At 39.1% G+C, this 24,198-nt stretch overlaps 1 protein-coding gene across 3 annotated transcripts in view; it reads right to left on the bottom strand.

Moving 5' to 3' along the window:
* The window catches only part of PLPP1 (phospholipid phosphatase 1), a 74,524-nt gene extending 51,783 nt beyond the window's left edge, over nt 1–22,741 (bottom strand). The window contains exons 1-2 of one of the 3 annotated variants that reach the window (XM_070938872.1): nt 22,443–22,741; nt 3,999–4,153 (exon numbers count right to left, since the gene is read on the bottom strand). In XM_070938872.1, the coding sequence (XP_070794973.1) occupies nt 3,999–4,153; nt 22,443–22,500 (213 nt within the window). In that variant the 5' untranslated portion in view covers nt 22,501–22,741. Of the gene's footprint in view, nt 1–3,998; nt 4,154–8,813; nt 8,852–22,442 lie in introns of those variants that run through there. The other 2 variants (XM_070938876.1, XM_070938873.1) reach the window with 2 other exon arrangements.
* Nucleotides 22,742–24,198: the final 1,457 nt, after the last annotated feature.

The following is a 24,198-nucleotide window of genomic DNA, read 5'->3' as shown; positions in this document are numbered from 1 at the left end:
AATATATCCCCAATAGCTATAGTCAATAGAATCCGGAGACTAAAATCTTCACTTTTAAGAACATTTAAAAAGATACATAATTAAATTCTCTGTTAGTTCAGTTCAGTTCTGTTTCTCTTAAATACTGTAATAACAATACTTATTTTTATTTATACACACACACAGTTCTGCATTTCAAAAATAAAAAAATTACCTGATGAAACTGAGTTTACTTTGCATAAAGAAACTAATGAGACATCATAAGCAAGATTGACCAGCTGCTAACACGCAATTTGATTTTCTGTATTCATGAACTTTAAATGTATGCTTTTAACTATTCAAATTTTCTGTGAATAGAGGCAATATGATTCCTTTTATGTCATATGAAGTTTCAAACATTCAGCAGCCCAAGGAAGATCATTAATGTAGTGCTTATCTTTTGTATATTTTTTATTCTTATTTCTGCAGAATGTTCTTTCCATATACAGTAATACATGTTAGAGATAGACTTCATGCTATTTAATTGAACATAAGAGAATCTTCTAGGTCCGTGATGGCAAACCTGTGGCACGTGTAGCCAATCGGTGGGCACGTGAGCTCAGCTCCAGTGCTCCAGCTGATTTTCAGGCCTTCCGGGCCCACCAGAAGTAGGGAAACAGGCTGTTTCCTGCCTCCAGAGGACCTTGAGGGGTGGTGGGGAAGGCCCGTTTTTCTTTCTCCCCAGCCTCCAGAGCCTTTCTAGGAGTCTGAGGAGGGCAACCAGTTGGCAAACAGGCTGTTTTCGGCCTCTGGAGGGCCTCAGGGATGGGTGGGGAAGGCCGTTTTCGCCCTCCCCAGACTCCTAGAAAAGCTCTGGAGGCTGGGGAGAGCAAAAACGGGCCTACCGTGCCATCGCGTGCCAGGAGCGGAGAGGGAGCATGGGGGGGGTCATGTGTGCATGCGTGGGGGCAGGGTGCATAGAATTATGGGTGTGGGCATGCATGCGTGTGACCCGCACCCGCCCCTGCTCCTGGCATGCGATGGCAAAAAGGTTAGCCATCACTCTTTTAGGTTGTTCAGTTACTGATTCTAACTGGAAGGGAGGGAGGGAGGGAGGGAGGGAGGGAGGGAGGGAGGAAGGAAGGAAGGAAGGAAGGAAGGAAGGAAGGAAGGAAGGAAGGAAGGAAGGAGGGAAGGAAGGAAGGAAGGAAGGAAGGAAGGAAGGAAGGAAGGAAGGAAGGAAGGAAGGAAGCTTACCCAATAATTTGAGAAGAAAAAAACAAATTTAACAGACAGCCTGGTATTAAGACAGATTCTCTTTTCCTCTGCATTATACTGAACACCCCTGATGTAACCATCTCAGAAAATTCAAAGTCTTAAATACCAGTAACTCTTGTACAGAACATGTTGATTAGAAATAAACATTCTCAGTCAATATGACTGAGGTCATCAAAGAGGAAAGGCATAAGAGGTCCTATAATTAGTAGCCTTGAAACTCAAAATGACAAACAGGAAAAGAAGGGATGAAATGATCAGAACAAAACACAATAATCTCTATATTATCCATATTCTGTTTAAGAACCTAGGACCCTATCCAATATGAAATCCTGCTTAGGCAGTTGGAAAGAAATGCCAACATTATGTCATGCAGATTATGGTCAGAAGAATACATCTGAAAGCATCAGCTCATATGTGGTATGCGGTCACTAAACTTGCAATACAAATCAGAGAACGCTGAAAAAGAGTATATGAAGAGAATAAGAGATCCAACACTCCCCTGAAAAATGCTGATTGACGATGGGAAAGTTTGAGAAATAGAGCCGTTTTATGAAGCCTAGAACATTGTGTGAGCTTTGGGATTTAGACAAACCACCAATAGCATAAACTAATAGCATATATCATTCAGAAACAAGCTTCAAGTTGTCATTTGGAAAGAAACTTCAAGTTGTTGTTTCAACTCAATTACTCAATCTCAAATACATTGCACAGATCTCCTTTTTATTATAGTTTTATGTTACTTTTTTACTAGTCATTAGTATTAATTTAATAACTGAACAGAATACAGATCTCATGAATTTGGAGAGTATAAAAAGAAATAAGAATTTTCCTGTGGGCTTAGCAGATGATCTTAATGAGCTATCAGAATACATTACTATATCCTAATATAAATGAGTTCATACTGAATAGCTGAGATAATACTGTAAAACTATTTTGGAACTATGCTAGTACAGATTTTATCTATGGGAAGTCTTATGAAGTCTCCTATGAAAAATATTTCTGCATACAAGTAGTCCTTGACTTACAACCATTTATTTAATGACCGTTCAAATTTGCAATGGCATTGAAAAAAATGAGTTATGACCATTTTTCAGACTTACAACCATTACAGCATCCTCATGGTCACATGATCAAAATTCAGATGCTTGGCAACTAGCATGTATTTATGATGGTTGCAATGTCCCAGGGTCATGTGATCATTTTTGTGAACATCTCACAAAGTCAATGGGGAAGCCATATTCACTTAACAACTGTGTTACTAATTCACAATTTCAGTCATTCATTTAATAACTGCGGCAATAAAGGTCAAAAGATGGAGCAAAACTCACTTAACAACTGTCTTATTTAGCAACAGAAACTTTGGGTTCAATTGTGGCCATAAGTCAAGGACTGTATTCAAAGTAGTAATTGAAGAAAGTTAAACTCTTTATACTGACTGTATTTTTTAAATGTGCAAAGAGCAGAACAAAGTTCACTGGAGTTGAGTGGTCAAAAAAAACCCCAAAATAAATAATTATATTTTTCTTAATTCACTGATCAGAATAGTAGTGTTTTGTAACAGAATTCAAATGGAAAACAATCAAGTATGAGTACTATGGAACTACACATAAAATCACCAAATTTTAAAACTACCTTGCAAAGCATAAAAAACAGTGTTCAAAGGAGTAATTTTTAAAAATATGAAAATACTGAAGCATGCAGTTGTTGGTTTGAAATTCATATTTAAAAAAAACATTAACCACATTACTTGCTACTTGCCTAAAGCATATTAGGGATATTACTATTTATTATACATATTGCTACACAATTTTACCTCCAAAGCTGTTGTTTTATTTTGTGAAAATGAGAAGTTTTAATGATATCTGAGTGAGTGAGATGTGCTTAAATCTACTGAAATTAATTGGATTTTAAAAGTTGCTAATTTTGTTCAGATACATAACTTTAAATCTAATCTCGCAACAACCTCACTGAACAAAAGGCTTGTCAAACCTAATAAAGATAATTAATATTAGAAGAAAATATCTAGGTATTCCCTCTTGTATTTATTTTTGCATTAAAAATTGGCTGAGCCAAGTTGTGTATTAAAAATAGACACCTGGAAAAAGAAGTAAACATAATACCATTCTAATTAAAATAAATTCTGCATCACTCACTGCTTTATCACAAGTAAATACCAAATCATGGATACCAAATACCTGGGTGCTTAAATGTTACCAAAAGACAGACCGCTCTCAAAGATGAAAGACACTTTAATCTGTATACACTTCTGTGTCACTGAAAAAGGAAACAGCAGTTCTGTAGCAATCTACTCATTAGCACAATTGATCTTGTTCCCTGAGTTCTATGAGATTTATTCCCTGACAAATGAGGCTAGGATTGCCATTTGATTTCAGACTTTTTCCCATTGTGACAAATCTCCTCTACAAACTAGTTTTCATTGGCATTATTTCCATTTTGTTTGCATCTCCTGTACTGCCTTCTGCTCATTTAGGTTTAAATTATTCTTTAGCTATTTATTTTCCAACCAACAGAAATCCAAATTTATCACCTTGTCATTTCAAAAGAATTGGAAAGAATCAAACTTATTTTGGGTAATAAGCAGGAGCTTCAGTACATTTTACAGAGTTTAGTGATTCTCAGCTATTATGATAATTAGTCAACTACCCCAAAGTCTTTATCTTCAAAGCTTTGATGAAACGGTGAGTTTTCTACACATACTTAACACTTTCCCCAAACAGCTGCCTGTATATTTTGCTACTTACAGAGCAAATGGGCACAGTGAACCCCACTGTGTAGAGGACAGTAGATGTGATGGTACTGTCATGGAACGGGTAGCTGATGCTGTCATCATTACAGAAAAAGCCCCTCTGATACGGCTTTACTTTTGCCAAGTTTAGAACAGCAAGGGGTAAGCCAGCTGTTGGGGGAAAATACATAAAGTTAAATGTAGATAGATGTCGTCATATACCGGTATTTTTCATCAAGTGCAGAGGAAACTACTGAGCTACATGCAAAAGTCAAGAGTTTTCTCCCAGCCAGTTTAGCATCATGCAGTGCCCACAGACTCCCGCACCGCAAAGCATCCTATTAATTTGTCCATCATTCAGTACTCTGACCTCCTCTAAAAGTTAGGCTCAGAACTTCAGGGGTTCAAGCCTCAACATATCTAATAGGTGTTTGGTTGAAGAAAATCTGTTTTTTAATCACTAGCAATTAGACCTACTGATAGCTGCAGATTGAATTATTAATGCTTAAACATTGAAAAATGTCATTTACATAAACTTACAAATTACATCATTTAGTTGATACGTTTATTTTTGTCACTAAGGTGAAATGGGAGCAATCAGAATAGAAAAGACTGAAACTTGGATAGAACAACAAAAAAGAAACAAACGGAATGATTATGGAGAACATTATATCTATTTTTATGATGGAAAGATTTTCAAAGTTTGATCTGTTCAGCTTTCAGAAAGAAGGAAGTTGCTGGAGATGGACTGTCTCACACACTCCACTAATTAATCCAAATATTAGAGAAACATTTTAAAACAATATGGAATTATGATTTCTATAAATAGATTTACTTCTTTTTCTTATACAGCAAAGTTGAAGACACCTAGATTTCCATCACCCCTCAACATCTGGCTAAGAAAAATAATTAAACAGCAATTCTATAAATGCCTCTTGAATGGTGAAGTACAGAGCATGGAAATATAAGTCACCACCAGCTCCACTTCTGGTTTATGAACAGCTATGCTTAAATTATTAAGATTTATTTCATGGTGTCAGTATTTGCTATAATTATCACAATCTTTATATAACATATTTATGTCATAATACTTTTGTGATTAGCTAATCTAATCCTATTTGAAACTCCATTTGGGGTGGAGTTCCATCAGTACACTGATGATACTCAGCTGTACATCTCCACCCCAGACCATCCCAACGATGCCTTGGAAGTGATGTCCCAGTTCTTGGAGGCTGTGCGGGTCTGGATGGGGAGAAACAGGCTCCGACTCAACCCTTCCAAGACCGAGTGGCTGTGGCTGCCGGCATCCCAGTATAGCCAGCTGGCGCCATCGCTGGTTATTGGGGGCGAATTATTGGCCCCCACGGAAAGGGCCTGCAACTTGGGTGTCCTCCTGGACGCACGGCTGTCTTTATAAGGACATACGACGGCCGTGGCCAGGGGGGCCTTCTATCAGGTCCGCCTGATACGCCAGTTGCGCCCCTTTCTGGATCGGGACTCCCTACGCACGGTCACTCAAGCGCTCGTCACCTCTCGTCTGGACTATTGTAACGCTCTCTACATGGGGCTCCCCTTGGGGTGCACCCGGAGGCTCCAACTGGTGCAGAATGCGGCCACGCGGGGGATTATGGGAGCAACCAGGCGCTCCCATGTGACTCCTCTCCTGCGCGAGCTGCATTGGCTCCCGGTGGACTTCCGAGTGCGCTTCAAGGTGTTGGTGATCACCTTTAAAGCGCTCCATGGCTTAGGGCCGGGGTATCTATGGGACCGCCTCCTGCCACCAATTGCCTCCCACCGGCCAGTTCGCTCCCAACAGAGAGGGCCTCCTCAGGGTGCCGTCGGCCAGGCAACGTCGGCTGGCGACCCGCAGGGGGAGAGCCTTCTCTGTGGTAGCACCCATCCTCTGGAACAATCTACCCCCAGAGATACGAGTGATCCCAGACCTCCGGACTTTTCGTTGGGCCCTTAAAACCTATTTTTTTCAGTTAGCCGGGCTGTCCTGATTTTATGATTGGTTTTAATAAATTTTGGTATGGCTTTTAATTGGAATGTTTTAAATTAATGGGCCAAATTTATTTAATTATTTTAAATTTATTCTAACTTTCGTATATAAAATGTTTTATTTCTGGCTGTTCACCACCCTGAGTCCGAAAGGAGAAGGGTGGTATAGAAATTTGAATAAAGATAAAGAACCTGATATATGTGTCCTTCTTCACTTATTCTCTTGAGGTTTTTATGCAAATATTGGAAGTCATGCTGAAATCATTCAAATGATGTACACCAAGCCTACCTGTCACCAAATTTTCCAGATGCATCTAATATAATGGGGATATTCACACACTAAGCTAACACAGATTCATCAAAGAGAAGGAACAACTTGGCTATACCAGTACTGAAAGCAGCTTCCAACTCCTTCTTGTCTCCAGCTGGTATCCTAGCCACCATTATAATGGCTGGCTGGACATCACCATTGGTTTTCTTTACTAGATTTAAAAACTCCAATGCAAATATAGAATGGTCCAATTGGGGATAAAGCCATTCTATGCAGGGTAGGAGAGGAGGCAAATCCAATCCCTTAATATCTAATAAAAGTTTTTCTTGAGGGGAAAAAGAATATTCTGAATCTGGCTCATTCTCTCATACATTAACCTTACCAAGCCATCCAGTTTAGAGACACCCTACATTTAAATATGGCGATATTCCTAAACTACCAGCTAAGTCAAAGTTCTTGAATAATGCACTCATTTCTTGCTGCAGCTGCCACTGCCAGGCAATGAAATGATTCAAAACCATTTTCCCCACTGTCTCCCAACATCAACATTTCCTTTGTGCCACTCTAGCAAGAGCCAGGTTTTAAAATATACAAATATGTATACAAAAAGATTCATTCTATTATGCATAAAGAGCTGTTTTAGAAAACAGCAGTTAGAAATGGAAGCTAACTGAAGATTATTTAGTCCTACAAATCATTGTAACTTGGACATTTTAGTAATACGTACTGGGGGAAAAACTAGGAAGGACAAATGTGAAATAGTTTTAATATTTTTTTAAAAAGGCCACATGAGGTTCCAGAAATGAAGATCATCTGGCAAAGAAGTATTCTTATTCACATTTGCCCTTCCAGCCATCCAACGGTTACAAGATCACTTGGAAAGCATTTGTCAAGGAAATTAATGTTTAAAATGTTTTTTAAAAATACTTACATTTTCTTTGAATGTCAAAATACTCCAGACATCATTTTTAAAAATATTATAACTTTATATAAATCTAAAGAGTAACAGAAATGTGGGATGGATTGGGAAACACTAGTAAGAACATATTTCTTCTCAGCAGTATAGGCCAAAACTATCACATTGGCATTATTTGTTTATATAATCAGTCAACAAGTCTGAAACTCAGAATTTAACCCTTGAAATCTGCAACAGAGATCACCAGGCAGGTGAAGAAAAACTTCATTTGAAGAATCTAGAAAAGTCTATGGACTGTCTGCATCTGGGTAATATCACAGTCACAAATGCTGAACTAGATGGCTCATTCAGTTAAATCTAGAAGGTAGAACTTCTAGATTTATTCTCTGAAAAGATACTAAACCAGAGGATCAGAACTGCTGTCTGACCAAAACTTTACAGATCAGTAGTTTATAAGTGGGAAGTCAAACATTCCCTATGTTTCCAGTTCAACTTTCTAAAAACAAAGCAGTCAACATTTTGTTGATAGAATTTTGCAGAGATCCAGATGACCTTATCAGCCATCTAGAAACCTTACACTAAATCCTCTTCAGTTTTTCTCTAATCTTATTTCATATGATCTTTTTAAAAAAAGACAAAACTGTTATTGTGGCACAATTCTTGAGAGGATAGGAAAGGCCAATGCTCAACTGAGGCACAGCAGGAGGAAATTATCTGAGGAACATGGATAATATTCAACAGACAGGCAAGTAGATTAAGTTTCATTCTGAGATAAAAATGATCTGGTCCATTAGGCAACAACTCCTAGTGATCACAGCTTCAACTGTTTAACCAAAGAGCAAACTGCGTCAATTTATAGATACATTCTGAAGTTCAAGGAAGGAAGTACAAGGGAGGGGAGGCCCAGAGGAAATCCTCAGATTATAATGCTGAAATCCACAGGAAAATGTGCCAACATGTTCATATCCACAGAGATGAAAAATGTGCTTCCCTTGGCAAAAAAAAGTCAGTTCAGTTCACATTTTTTCATAAGCTTGTTTACATTAGGAAAATATTTCTCTTCAGAGTAAGATTTTAAACACTGAAATTAATATTATACACTGTAAAAATAGCTCAATGTGATGGTTAACCTAAAATGTTGCTCAATAATTTCTTGCATGTGTAGTGAACCAACAGATATTCACTGCATGATCTATATTATAATTGTGGCTGTAGTTCAGATCATCTATAGGTGTTATCAAGACTAAAATGCTACATAGTTTAAAACATCCAGTCAAGCACAGTACTCTCAAGGAAACATGGAGTCATTTGCAAATGAGGATGCAGATCAACTTGCAGATCAAGCTTCCCCACAAATCGGATGAGGCTGTGTCCTATCTTTACCATTACATCAGTCCATAATTTTCCTAAGTGGTAATGTCAAACCTTTCTTCAAAAAAGAATTTCCCATTTCAAGCAGTGATGGTCCCAGCCGAATGATTACTGTTTTACTCTGCTGTTACAATGGTGTAGTCTGGGCTACCACTTAGGAGAGGACACATTTGAGTCACTCCATCTCCCATTTTCCCAGTGTGGCAGCAAAAAACATCACTTCAAGGAGGGCCCAAACACAAACAAGCATAAAAAGCTTGGTAGTTGCTTACTGTAAATGTTGGTAGAGTTTAGTCTAATTTCCAGCATATTTTCTTCCATACCTCCCTCTGTTATTTTTGTGATAAATCTGTGTAACATGAAAAGAGTAATAGACGACAAGGGAGATAAAATCAAAGATAAATTGATAATTGATAAAGTTTAAGATATTAAGAATTAAGGAAAGGGTCAAGAGACTAAGAATTAGATAGAACTGTGCTTTATAAAGTGTAATAAGAATGGAGTGGTATAGAATTTGAAATCAAGATTTGTGGTGATAAAATTGTAAGGTAAATAATTACAATTAATAAATAAACAAGAGGTTAGAATATTGTTAAAAAATTCTTTTTTGATACTGATGGAAAAAGATATAAGGTAAAGAAGAACAAGATATGATTAAGATTGATTAATAGAAATAAAAATGAGTGAGTTAATTTGAAATTAAAACTGTATTGATATAATAGATTTGTTTAGATGATGATGTTAGAATTTATATTAAAACTTGTTCTTATAGGTTTCGAACTTTTACTGTAGAGCTTTGACTAAAAATTTTTCTATGTTTTGATTTTGAATTTTAAAAGATATAATGGGAAATTGTGAATGGAGCCTTTTTAAAATGTAAGCAATTGTACCTATTCATGACCGGATCGAGACTTCGCTCTCGAAAGAGATGTATTTTAAGTGTTACGTTGGAAAAAAAAAATATTTTTGAAAAAAAAAATGTTGGTAGAGTAACTTTTTATTGTTGTTATAGAAATGGGGGAGGGGAGAGGTGAAATAAAGGAGAAAGGAGAAAGCATTTTTCATTGGCCAACAAAGAAATACTAATGGATGAGACACCACTGGGCTCATCTATTGGCTAGGTTAGGAAAGATAGATGCTGCTTGGCTATTGGCCCACAAGTCAACACTATTGATTTACTTGCAAACATGTCCTTTCCCTTAGCCCAGTATTTTTCAACCTTGGTAACTTTTAAGATGGGTACCAGAAGTCCCCCATCAGTTGGATTCCACACATCTTAAAGTCACCAAGGATGAAAAACACTGCCTTAGTCTCTCTACATACCTACTGAATATAACAGTATTCAGTTATATTCAGTTGCTCCACTGCTTTGTTTCAGTTGTGGAATCAGACATTTTGGGTAATGGAAAGGCTAATGGTAATGGAAAGTACTTCCTTGGAAAGTACTCTTGGACTCAACTGACAATACTGGAGTTTAGAAGGATCTGCATATAGTTTATATGAATTTCCATCAGAAGAACAGAGCTAATATTATTGTCAATTAAACACCAAACAGCCCCAATCAATCAGTCATCTCTCCTGGGCTCTTCGTTATGTGTTGGATTCTAAATTCCATAATCCCCAGAGAACACATCTGCAGCACACCACATTAAGTTAGGCTACACTAAATAATATTTTCCTATATAGACTTCAAACACTAGCAGTAGAGTTTCCTTTTCTGTTGCAATTAGAAACAAGAGAGCTTTGCTTTCTGAAATACAGTATGTTGATGGTAAACAAAGCAAAAGTCATGCAAGAAAAATGACATTACACCATCAAGATACAGGCAGGAAAAATACAACAAAATCCTTTTGTTCAAAGTTCCATAAAGAAGTATGCAAATTTCTTCAAGCTAGATAGTTAATGAAAGACAAGAGAAAGTCCAGTTCCCTCTTGAAAAAAGTACCTTTGGGACAACCATGACCTGGATGACTGAGAATCTCCATAGACACCTCCAAAAGCTGTTTCAGAACATGAAGGTGTAACACCTTTAAGCAATATGTTAAAGCAGTTGTGTTTTTTTCCTGGCAATACATAATACAGGGAAATAGCATGACTAGTCATGTTGTAGGCAGGCATCAGATTCACGCTACAACATGAATTTATTAGCTATTGAATCCAAAGCACTGTACAGCCCTATGGCTATTGTAGGAGGGGAATGTACTTCCCCTTCCTTAAAATATCAAATATTCTCTGAACTTCCCAAGTGTGTAAATGATTTACCAAGTCAAACATAATATAAACCAGCCATATAGACAATGAGCAGCTTTTATCTTTGAAGTCAAAGCAATATAAGGATTAACAAATAACTAAACAGTAACAAACTGTGCCCTAGGTGGCTGTATAATTCCTGTATTAGCATCCAAAAATATTGCTAAGAGGTTATACACCTGTGATGGCGAATCTATGGCACGCATGCCAGAGGTGGCACACAGAGCTTTCTCTAGGGGCACGTGTGCCGTCACCAGCTGCTCTTCTGGTTTCCGGTGCGCGCGCGCATGCATGCCAGCTAGCTGGTCTTCACACTCACCAGAGCACCAGAAACCCGAAGACCAGCTGGCCGGTGTGCATGTGTGCGCCGACCAGCTGGTCTTCAGGTTTTTGGTATGCGTTCCGGTTTGGGCACTCGGTGCCAAAAAGGTTTGCCATCACTGTTACATACTGTAAAGGACAATTTGCCAGCTATTCTATAAAAGAAGAAAACAGATCTGCAAGCACCAATGAGTATCTTTGTGGACAAGATGCCAACTTGATTCAGCTCTATTAAAAATATATCAAATTATATCCTCACAACGGCTAAAATAAAACTTCCCGCATTAGAAAGTATCAACTATGGATGAATCTAGCTCCATTTTATCTCTCCAACTTGGCAGCAATTCTCAAACACTATAGGCCAAATCTAATTGCTAACACTATTTTATTAGTTAAAATGGGGATTGATCCTACCATCAACTCAATGCCAACCCTAAGTACATTTACTGAACAGGAACTTGATCCATGTTTGTGTAGCTTGGTCATTTCACAGCTACTGCTTTGAAGTGTTGTCTGATGGACCAAAAACAAATCATAAGCAATAAAAGAGGCTACAGTGGAAGAGAGGGAACAATAGAATTCCATATAAATGCAGCAGAAAAATAATTCAAAATAACCCAAATCTGTTTAAAGGGGGGAGGGGGGGTTCTATCAATATCAAAGCAACAGAATGTGATGAAATCGTTCAAAAAGCAATTTAGAGTTCTCAATTATTCTCAATTATTCACCTAGTGCAGAATTTTTCACATGGATTTCAATTACTAGAATTCCTATTGGCTAAGGAATTTTGGGAGTTGAAATCCATATGTCTTAAACCTTGCCAAGGTTGGGAAACACTGACCAAGAGTAAATTCACAAATCAAAACATTTTTACAAACTGACATTCTGTATTACAGTTAACAATAGAGCAAACAGGCGAATATACGTGTCTCAGGATAATGTTGCAGGTTCCAATGTGGATCAGTCACCGGGACCAGAAGTTTTGTCTTCCAAGCTTTCGGACTCATGCTGGAGCCCATCTTCAAAAAGAGAGAAGTTCCCTGAAGATGGGCTCCAGCACAAGTCCGAAAGCTCTGAAGACAGAACAGACCCAGATTGGATCCTGCAATGCTGAAAAACTGTAGGTATTATTTCTCAGATGGAAAATGACTTTTTTAACAAATGAATTGTTTTCCAATTCATATAGAGTCTCAGATGAGAAATTCAACATTTAAAAAATGGATTGACCCTAAATCATATAGCAAAGTGTGAGTGACTGAGAGAGGGCCTCCCAATCCAGGAGAATAACTGGTGCAAAACATGGAGTTGAGCAAAGGCTCACATTGCTACAACTTGCACCTGAGTCCAGGAGGAACTCCAGATTATGCACCAGGTCTATCTGGAGCAGTGAGACCCCACCCAAGACCAAAGATGAAAAAGTCCCATATACAAAGGAGCCCCCATCCACACCACAATGTCACTACAATTTACCAGGATTCAATTGAAGCCTATTGTTCCCCATCCAGACTCCCATAGCCTCCAGGCATTGTGAAAGAGTGTCCCCAGTATCACTTAGGAGGCATCACCAGGACAGAGATATATAATTGGGTATCACCAGCATATGGATGGTATCTCATCCAGTGATTTTATGTTGATGGACTACTGTAATGCTCTCTACATGGGGGCTTCCCTTGAGGAGCACCCGGAGGCTCCAACTGGTCCAGAATGCAGCCGCGCGGGTAGTTATGGGAGCTACATGGCGCTCCCATGTAACACCTCTCCTGCGCGAGCTGCACTGGCTCCCGGTGGTCTTCCGGGTGCGCTTCAAGGTATTGGTTATCACCTTTAGAGCGCTCCATGGCTTAGGACCTGGGTACCTATGAGACCTTCTGCCTTCTGCCACCGGTAGCCTCTCACCGGCCAGTACGCTCCCACAGAGAGGGGCTCCTCAGGGTGCCGTCGGTCAAACTGTGTCGACTGGCGGCCCCCAGGGGGAGAGCCTTCTCTGTGGGGGCACCTGCCCTTTGGAACGAGCTCCCCCCAGAGATACGGAGGATCCCGGATTTACACAGTTTCCACCGTGCCCTCAAGACTTTTTTATTCCAACAAGCTGGGCTGGCCTAACTTTTTAATTGCTTAATTTTAATTTGCTTTTAAAAAGGGGGTGTTTTAATTAGTATGGGCCAAATTTGTTTAAAATGTTTTAAATTGTTTTTAAATTTTATATTGTATGTGTTTTATCTTTGGCTGTTCACTGCCCTGAGTCCTTCAGGAGAAGGGCGGTATATAAATCCAAATAAACCTAAACCTAAACCTTGATATTAAAAAGGAGAGTCCTGAGCTCTGCAGCACCTCACAAAAAGGGGATTGTAGGCTGGACCTCTCATTCCTTATCAACATCGATTGGGACCAGACTTGAAGGAAGGAAGAGAGCCAGTTTCTCTAGTGTTTAAAACACCAGGCTACAAACCAGGATATTGAGTTCTAGTCTTACATTAAGAGGCATGAAAGTTGACTGGGTGATCTTGGGGCAGTCACACTCTTTCAGTCCAATTCACCAAACAGGATTGTTGGGGAGGGGGGACAGGAGGAGGAAGAAGGAATATTAGGCATATTAGCTGCCTGGTGCTCATTGGGCCAAAGCTGGACTGAAAGAACTCCAGATGATCCATTTCATCCAGAATCTTCTGAAGTTCTAATGCCATCACCTTCTCAACCATCTTCTTCTAAAAAAGGAAGATGGGAAATTAGATGAAAATTGTCCAGAACTGTAGAGTCCAGCAATGGCTTCTTGAGAGGGTGCACCCACACATCCTTAAGCGGAGTCAAGAAGATCTCTTCCATGAAGGAATAATTCACCATCATTCAAACCTATTCATATGTCACCTCCAGAGGGCCTTCACTAACCAGAAACTAATTCCTTACTTATCAGCTATGAAAAGATTAAGGGCTCTCATCATAACATATGCTATTTTATTCCTATGTTATTTATTTGATTACTAGGGATAATTGCGAAGTTAATGATTACATATCCACTGATTATTTTTCCCACTGTTGATGATAATGCTATCTACCCATAACTAAGTTGGTAGAAATTCTGCTGCATTGAAATATGCTGCCCACATTGGGTCAACTACCTTTCTCTGAGAAAATAATTGTGTTTATAAGCCATGACGATTCCTGACATTCAAACACCTAAACAAATGCTTAAAACCAATTGATTACAGGTAATCCTCGACTTACAACCATTTATTTAGCAACTGTCTGAAGTTACAATAGCACTGAAAAAAGTTATTTATGATAGTTCTCATATTTATGACCATTGCAGCATTCCCATAGTCATGTGGTCAAAATTCAGTTACTTGGCAAATGGCATGTATTTATAATGATTGCAGAGTCCTGAGGTCCTGGGATTGTCATTTCCAACTTTCCTAGGGAGCTTTTGACAAGCAAAGTCAATGGGAGAAGCCAGAATCGCTTAACAACTAGGTGATTCATTTAACTACAGTGATTCACTTAACAGCCGTGGCAAAAAAAGGTCATAAAATGGGGTATGATTCACTTAACAGATGCCTTGCTAAGCATTGAAAATTTTGGGCTCAATTACGGTCATAAGTCGAGGACTACTGTATCCCGGAATTTAGCAGAGAGAGAGAGAACGCCTTCAAATTAGACTTGATTCCTGGCAATTACACAGACAAGATTATGCAGTTTTCAGAACTGATTTGCCAGCATCGTTTTCCTAGGATTAGGAGGGAGTGGCTTGCCCAAGGTCACCCAACTGGCTTTTCTGCCTAAGGTAGAAGTAGAACTCGGGCTTTCCCGCTTCTAGTCCCAAGCTTTAATTATTCCTTTGCAAACAAAGGAGAATTATGGCTATAATAATCATTATTTAGGGTAGATAAGAATTTCCACTAACAAAGGAAGAGTCCATTGTTGTTCTTGGCAGGAACACTACAGATGTGCATGGCCAAACAGGGAGAAATGATGGCTTGTCAATCAGGAAGCCATAACTTGCAATTTACCGGTACCTCTTTTTGTTTCATTATGAGAGAGGTCTCATGATTCCTCCTTGGAAAATATTTACATAAGATTGTAAAAGGGCCTATAAAGATTATCAAAGTAAAGAGATTTCTTTGTTGCCTGCCGTAAACAAGGTACACTAATCAATCAATAAGAAAGTTCTCTTGCTTAATTCAATGCAACACTTCCACTAAAGGCATGTTGAAGGCCTCTTTTTTGTTTTAATATGATTCAGTTAAGAAGAGAACCTAGGAATAATGGAGTCACTGAAATCTTAACAAGAGTGAGAAAGCAGACGGCTGCTAGCAACACGGCTATGATTTCCCTTTTCAGCCAAAGAGCCTAAGCCCTCAGTACTTGTAGATTTTCTTAGCGCTGAAAGGCAAATGCAAAAAAAAAAAAAAAAAAAAGTGAGGAACTGCTGGATTTTATATCTGTTAGAGAATCCCTCCTAAATGACAAATGACAACTCTCTTCAAAGCCAGTGTATGATCAGCTTTGTGAACCTTGCAAAATATTATGCATCACTGGGCAATAAATCAAATATATCATTGGAATGTCCTAAGAGGTCAACTCTCTGCACATTGCAGGATTCATTACAGTAGAGGACTATCCAGCCTTTCAAAACCTCCAGAGAAAGGGAAAAATCACTGCATACAGTAACTTATTCCATTGATTGACAGCTTTTTCTTTAAATAATCCTTCCTAATGTCTAATTTGTATTACATCCTTTTAGTCCCATTAGTTCTGGTCTTACCTTCTGGACCAAGTGAGAATAAGTCTGAAGACGTGAAAGCCCACGTGAAATAACTATTATGCCTCCACTCAACTTTCTCTTCTGCAAGCTAAACATTCCTAGGTCTTTCAACCTTTCTTTGTTCGCTTGGTTTCTAGTAATTTCACCATTTTGGTAGTCCTTCTCTGGACTTGCTCCAGGTTATCAACATCTTTTTTAAACTGTGGTGTGCAGAACTGAACACAATATCCAAGTGACCAAGGAAGAGAAGAGAGAAATAATCACTTTCCTTGTTCTCGTCATAACACAATAAACCCTCAATGTAATGGACCAATGGGGGAAAAGCAGAATATCCATCAGATCCAAATAGCACTCATAAAACAATGTATGGCATCTCACAGATGAGTATTTTAATAATTTTATACATGCAGTGATGGGATTTTTTTCCATGTGTATTTTTCATATACTGCACATATATACATAACAAATAAATTTACACATGGAAAGAAGCATACAATATATGATCAGATTTTGTCTGTTGCAGCTGACATCCATTAAACTGATAGCTATTTACTATATTTCTTTTTGTTATACTTGTCTGATCACAAGCTGTACCTGTGAAACTTTAAAAATTTGACATATTTCTTAGCCTTGTAATTTTATACATAAGATCCCAGAAGCTTACGATTCACAAGTTAACAAAGATGATGTTGTCATTCGTTCAATGAGGAATGGGATACTGTATTACTCACCTACAAACACAGAGAAATGTCAATTCTCAGTTCTGCATTACATCAGAGAGTAGAAGTCATAGGATCAAAGCAGTGACTTGAAAAAGAAAAAAAATACTCCAGCATTTTCATCTAATCCAGTTTTTCTCAACTTCAGCAACATTAAGATATGGGGACTTTAACTCGCAGAATTCTGCGAATTGAAATCCATACATCTAATGTTGCTGGTTGAGAAACATTGGCTTTCCTGAAGTATCTGTTTGTCGGAATGGTAACTTCATATTTTTCCAATAGCCATGAAAGAAAATGAATGATGACAATTTTAATTAAATTCTGCATTTGTAACTTGTATGATCTTGTATGAAATAAACCCCACAGAACCTAACAGCAGAAACCACACAAAAGACACAATTTGGTATGCTGCTTCCCAATTCTCTCTTCCTAAATCTTTTCACAATCTGAATCACCATTTATTATGCATACATTTAAGTATACAAATTATGATTTGCCCCAAATGTACTATTTTAATCACTTTATAACTAAGAGCCATACTGATTCAGTTCTAGTTTAGCATTATTTTTGGTACTAGAGTTACAGGAAGCGGTCAAAAATCTGAACAGCTATTGAACTTAAATTACTCACAGCTTTGGAATTAAATATGAATAAAGCCAAATGAAAAATCTAATACTTAAACTGCTCTATCCACTAGGAAGAAAATTATTTAGAACAATGAAAAGAGATATACTTAGGGGGTATATGTGCTTCAAAAAAATCTGGAAGTTGCATCAGGTTTTCATTAAAGCAGGCATGACTTTTTTCTATCTGAGACTGAAAAAGATTGTTGGTTTAAGAGTCTCATGAGATTTTTTACACTGCATTACAGATGTAATTTATCATTTCTGAAGCTTACCCAGAAGCTCAAAAGAGGTGTAACTTTAATTATAAATATTATAATTTTCTTATTAAATTCTATCTATCCATCTATCCATCCATCTATCCATCCATCTATCATCTATCTATCTATCTATCTATCTATCTATCTATCTATCTATCTATCTATTCTCCCATTCCCTTTCTGCAGTTGAAGTTCTGTAGTTCTACATTTAGGAACTATGACTCTAAATGCTTATGAGGTTTATGTTTTCTTCTCAAAAATGCAGATCAAATTATCTAATCAGCAAAATCTGTCAAGAAGATGATCTAGTTTATAAAGAGATTACAACTGAAGAAAATATATTCAACGCACAATGATCCTGAACGTCTCATTTTAAACCCTCAATTTATTATTTCTGCAATCCATATATCATAAATTATGAAACTTTCATTACTGAGATAGAAAATTTCTAGACATTTTAAAGCCATGGTGAAAAAAACTGTAGGTTGGGATAAGGGGTTAAATTGGGGAAATTTCAAATGTATCCAATATTTGTCTTACTCTCTATACCTCTAAGTTTATTTTTGCTCTTTTATTAACATTCTATGTTTTCTTTGTTTATGCATCAAAGTTTTAGGTTGCTCAATTCCAGAATGACTCTTGGTAGCTTCTCAATTAAAAAGAACTGTCTCATATTGGGGAAGAGAGTTGCCCAGAGGAAATAAGTAAAAAAGAATGCTCCATCCATCCCTCAATTTCAAAGGGCTTTAGCCTTCACTGACCCAAGGCTTGGAGGAAGAGTCCAATTATTAAATCTTGTTTAAAGAGGAATACGTTGGGATTATAAATAACTGGGAGATGCTGTTCCAAAGGGCAGGTACTTCCAGAGGAGGACTGCTTCCTACGTTAAGTTAGATGACATTGTTGAAACAAGCCTTCTCTGTTAATCAAACAGGATGGACAAATCCTACAGGAAATAAGATAGCTCTGATAACTAGGACTTCTAAGACTTTAAAGATAATAATCAGACTGTTCAATTGCACCTGGAAGCTTATTGATAACCACTGCAGCTACCAGAGCAGGTCTCATACAAGGGTGTAGTAAGGTAAATAAATAAATAAATAAATAAATAAATAAATAAATAAATAAATAAATAAATAAATAAATAAATAAATAAATTTATTTCTATACCGCCCTTCTCCCAAAGGACTCAGGGCGGTGTACAGCCTATTAAAAGCACGAAGACAGACATCAGTTAAAAATAATTAAAATTAAATAATTTCGGCTCAGATTTAAAACCCCAAAAATTTAAAACACCCAATTTAAAAATCATTACATTGATAGCCCGGCTTGGCGGAACAGCAGGGTCTTGAGGGCACAGCGAAATACACGGAGGTCGGAGATCTTACGCATTTCCGGGGGCAGTTCATTCCACAGGGCAGGGGCTCCCACAGAGAAGGCCCTCCCCCTGGGTGTCACCAGCCGACATAACTTGGCTGATGGCACCCTGAGACCCTCTCTGTGGGAGCGAACTGGCTGGTGGGAGGCTGTTGGTGGCAGAAGTCGGTCTCGAAGGTACCCGGGTCCTATGCCATGGAGCGCTTTAAAGGTGGTAACCAACACCTTGAATTGCACCTGGAAGACCACTGGGAGCCAGTGCAGCTCGCGCAGGAGGGGTGTCACATGGGCACAACGGGTTGCGCCCATAACCACCCGCGTGGCCGCATTCTGGACCAGTTTCAAGGGGAGCCCCATGTAGAGAGCATTACAATAGTCCAGCCGGGAGGTGACAAGGGCGTGAGTGACTGTGCGCAAGGCGTCCTGGTCCAGAAAGGGCTGCAACTGGCGAATCAGGCGAACCTGATAAAAAGCCCTCCTGGCAACGGCCGTCATATGCTCTTCTAAAGACAGCCGTGCGTCCAGGAGGACACCCAGATTGCAAGCCCTCTCTGTGGGGGGCAGAGATTCACCCCCAATAGTCCGCGATGGCACCAGCTGACTAGGTATGCCCATCACTGTTCATGCATTTGAATTTTTGATCAAGTGCACATTCTGAGTGATCCTCAAGGGAGCTTCATGTACAGCAATTTCAATATTATACCTACAAGGTAACCAAGATATATCTGACTATACAAAGAGTCTCCAAGTCCAAGAATGAATACAACTGGTGTACAAGTCTGCAAGCTGCCATCTGCTTTCAAACAGGTATGAGAATCCAGGAAAATCCCAGGCTTCACAGAGTCCTAGTACAACCCCATTCAAAACTAGATGCAGAACCTGCAAGAATCACATATCTGCAAGAACCCACTGCCACTTCACCTTGCTTGAATCCTTCACCCCCACCAAAACTAACTTGGTTCATTCGTACAATTATCAGATTTGGCATATTCATACAATGTGAAAGTATAATTTAGTTAGATATCTACAACGGAAGCATTGAACTTCAGTCAGGGAGCAGATCTATTAGATAGGCAACAATACACAAACACATAAGCAAATAATATACTGAATTATTCCTCCTTTGGTACAAATGGCCATGCTGCTTAGCAGCAGCCATGCATGTTGCTCTAACATCTAGTGTCATACAGTACAGAACTATTTGTCCTCTGGTGTAGTGGTCCTAGTGCTCTGACACACTACATAAATGTTATCCTATTACATCTTACTGCAAACTAATAAAAACTTCGGAGAAGTAAGGAACAATTAGACTATCTTGTCTTACCTGCATCCATTTCTCCAAAATAAAATATTTCACTGGAAGTTTTTATTCTTTCCAAAATTTTTCAAATGGGAAGGCAGAAAAGACTTTTAAAACACTGTGAGTTTTTTTTCCTGAGCCATTACATAACTAATTCTGCAATGTTATTCAGTATGTTCATCCAAGAAACATCAGTGCTGGGTTGCTGATCACCAGCAATTATTTGAATATCATTAAATCAGAACTTTATGCATTCCTTTTAACTTCATTGTTGCTTAGGCCATAATAAAATGCTCAGTGTTTGAGATTTCACAATATATTTGTAGCTCTGACTGCAACAGGAAACCATGGCTGTTCTCTCATCAAGTTAGATCCTATAATTTATTAAAGTGCACACTGCGTAAACAGTGGTTTATATCTTCTAAAATATTCCCTCTTGGGTCAAATATATTAGATTTAATAATAAATATATTGACAGCTTCTGCCAACCTAGCAGTTGGAAAGCCTGTAAAATATGCAAGTAGAAAAATCAGGACCACCTTTGGTGGGAAGGTAACAGCGTTCTCTGCGCCTCTGGCATTTAGTCATGCCGGCCACATGACCACGGAGACGTCTTCGGACAGATATTGTTATAGTATGTTAAGAATTAATTCACCTAACAAACATAATCTTGCTGACATCTTTAAAATATTACATCATACTAAAGATATATTTTTAACTTTATTCCAGTTTCTTTATACAGAGTTATTAACTTGGAAGAAGAATGTTTCTTCATCTATTCAAGAACTGTTTCACACTAAAACTGATCAATTGATTCTTTAATTATCTAATTAAAGATAATTATTTACCACATCACCCAACAAAGTATTATCTATTAAAGAGCTGTTGAGAAAATTACTATTTGCAGCTGTTATCCTATATTTAAATAGATTTCATAGAAACATTCATTCTTTGCTAAACTTATACAGCATGAGACTTTCTCATCCTTTCTATAGAAGCAAATTTTCAGTTACTCTAAAGCAATTATTTTGTTGGTCCAAAATCCAATTATCTTCTATTTAATGGATTTGAAATAGCATAAATGAAATAACAAAGTAACAAAGTTTAAGGTAAGAGAAAATTAAGCTTATACTTTGCCAAATACACATTTTAATTACATTGTGATCATTCTTCATATTGCAAAAATGAAAAAGAACTGCTGTCAACAAATAAATACTGGCACAGTGTATATATATATATATGTTTTGTAATCTAACCCTAAAAGCAGCTATAGAGTCACCCATTAAAAAATCCATTAAAGACTGTATTGTAGCATATCAGTGTGCAACTTTGTCAATTATTTATCCCTTTACATTAAAGTATGTTCATATGAGAGGAAATGAAACTGCTTTCTTTCTAAACTCAGTTTGCTAAATGTACATCAATCTTCCCGTCTCATACCCAACAAATGCAATTGACTTCACCTGATGCTTGATGTGGATCCCAATACACCTGGAGGGCACCAGGTTGAAGAAGCAAGCACAAAATGCAGCTGTGATTTTTCCATCTACCAGCTGGTTGTGGTTTTTTTTTTTCTCTCTCTCTCTCTCAACTCTTTCTCTGTACACCACTCATTCAAGCCATTTGTTATATTAGCCAACTTGAATAAAACCCTGATTTAAGCAGAATTCCAGTGACCAAGTTTATCTAGGTGAGAGATGGGGGGGGAGGGGTATTTGATGCCAAGCTAGCCAGTAAGCAAGCAAGCAGATGAACAGATGAACGCAAAGAAAGCAGCGACAACAGCAGAAGCAGACAAACCTAAAAAATGAAGGGAAAAAAATGCTGCATTTATTAACCCTTTTCCAACGCCCTCCCCAAGCTTTTTTCGGCAAAGCCAGAGATGCGAGGCAAAGATTAGCCTGTCAACATGCAGGAGGGAGGCGAGCTACCCCAGATACACATTCGCTGCATATGTACGTAGAGGCATATAAAATTAAGAGCGTGGGGGATAAAACCTTTTCCCGTCCCAGAGATTCATTCAGACGACCGTCTCCCCATTTATTGCCTTCACCCAAACACGTACATATATATATATATGCCTCGTGGATCCCTGGGGGTAACCGCAGGAATAGAAGCGGAGGAATTGCCTCAAAAGCCGGCCAGGGCAGCCCCCAGCAGCCACAACAGGGGCGCGTCGGGTGGGTAAACCGACAAGTGCGCAGCGGTGGCGCATCGCCTCACCCTGAGGTGCCCAGGCGCCTCCCCTTCCCTCCCCGGATCCCCCACGCTGCGGAACCCGAAGCATACCTAGGACCACACAGACCACGTCCAGCACCACATAAGGGAGCCGCGTCTTGTCAAACATCTCGGGGCTGAGGTGGTGGCGGCGCCGCCCTCAAGCGAAAGAGTCGGTGGGGACCAGAGCGGCGGAGAAACGGGCTAGAAGCCCCAGCTCAGCCACCTCCAGCAGCCACAGGGCCAGCCGAGGCGGGCGGGGAGGGAAAACAAAAAAAAAAACAAAACCGGGGTAGCCCGAGCGCGCAGCTTCTCCGCCCAATGGCGCTGCCCGACACCCGAAGCGCCGCCACTAATGCGGCTCGCGGGAGGATGGGCAGCGCTTTAAGGAGGGGGAGGGCCCGAAACCACGAACGAAGGAGGGCAGGGGAAGAGGCAGACTCCGCCCCCTTTGGCGCGCACCCGCCGCGTGCCCAGAAACCCGAGTGCCTCTCGCCCGCCCAATTGTTGAACTGAGGTAGCTCTCCCCCCAGGTACGTCATAACTATTTGCTCCGCCCACGTCCTGTTTTCTGACCCTCGAAGGCCAATCGGCGCTCTCATTCGCTGCGGCGAAATTCCAAGCACGGACGGGGATCCTGGCCACGCCCCTCCCCCGGACGGACCGGGTCGCCTTCATTCATTCGCTCCCGCGAGCGGCGTTTGGTTGCTTTTTATTTTTTTTCTGTTTTTTTTTTTTTTTGCCCTGTTTGCTGGAAGAGGTCACGAGAAGGCACTGATTTTCAATCTCTCCTCCTGCATTTTTAGCTTGTGTGTTTTTAATTACCTCGCTAGATCCGTTTAAACTTGAGAAAGGGCGACGGGGGCGGGGGAAGAGGCTTTTCCACGTGGAGGGGGTAAACGGAGTAGAAAGTAATTATTAACAGATGGTTTCGCGAAATATTAGGCACTCTTGCAAAGTTACTTAAACAAGTCTAGGCAGATTTTTAAAAGATCTGGAAAGCTGGGTTAGTCTGTTGCAAAACAAAAACAAAGACAGGGTATTTCAAAATCATTACTAGACACAAGAACAGTTTTATCCCGAACGCCATCACCCTGCTAAACAAATAATTCCCTCAGCATTGTGAAAGTATTCCCTAAATCTGCATTACTATTAATCTCATCACCCATTTCTTTCCACTTAATGACTGTATGACTTTGTTGCTTGTATCCTTACAATTTATATTGATATTGTTTCCTGATTGCTTATTTGTACCCTATGACTATCATTAAATGTTGCACCTTATGATTCTTGACAAATGTATCTTGTTTTTTATGCACACTGAGAGCATATGCACCAAGACAAATTCCTTGTGTGTCCAATCACACTTGGCAAATAAAAAATTCTATTTTATTACTATCCTTGTTTGCTCAGAAGTTAATGTGCTGTGTGGGTTTCCTAGGTAAATGAAACTAAGATTGGTTTCTAACAACAGGAATAAATAAACTAAAAATCTTTGGGTGATCGTTTTCCAGCTGTGATGTATTGTAACTTCTATTGGCTTGAACCAGCAGGCCCAAAGCACTTTTGGATTTTAATTAAGTGTTGGAAGAAAAATCCAGTCCAGTTCCACACTGGGAGAAAAATGCTGGAAATAAAATGGAGGTTGGCTACAAGGAAAGAAGGTCTCTGTTTATTTGGAAACTTCAGTGACAGCAGCATGTTTCTGGGGTGGCTGACAAAATGGCTGAGTGAGCGGATGGATTTTTATACAGTTCTGGGGTTTGGTGATTGAGATGCTCCAAGGGGTTGTGAAATGTTGTGAGCCTTGTGTCTTTTACTATTTCAT

The sequence above is a fragment of the Pituophis catenifer genome, unplaced genomic scaffold (genome assembly GCF_029215685.1).
Source record: "Pituophis catenifer annectens isolate HBS135680 unplaced genomic scaffold, rPitCat1.0.hap2 SCAF_2, whole genome shotgun sequence".
In the NCBI taxonomy this organism is placed as follows: domain Eukaryota; kingdom Metazoa; phylum Chordata; class Lepidosauria; order Squamata; family Colubridae; genus Pituophis; species Pituophis catenifer.
Note: the sequence above shows the minus strand (reverse complement) of the source record. Positions and strands in the feature narration are given on the sequence as shown.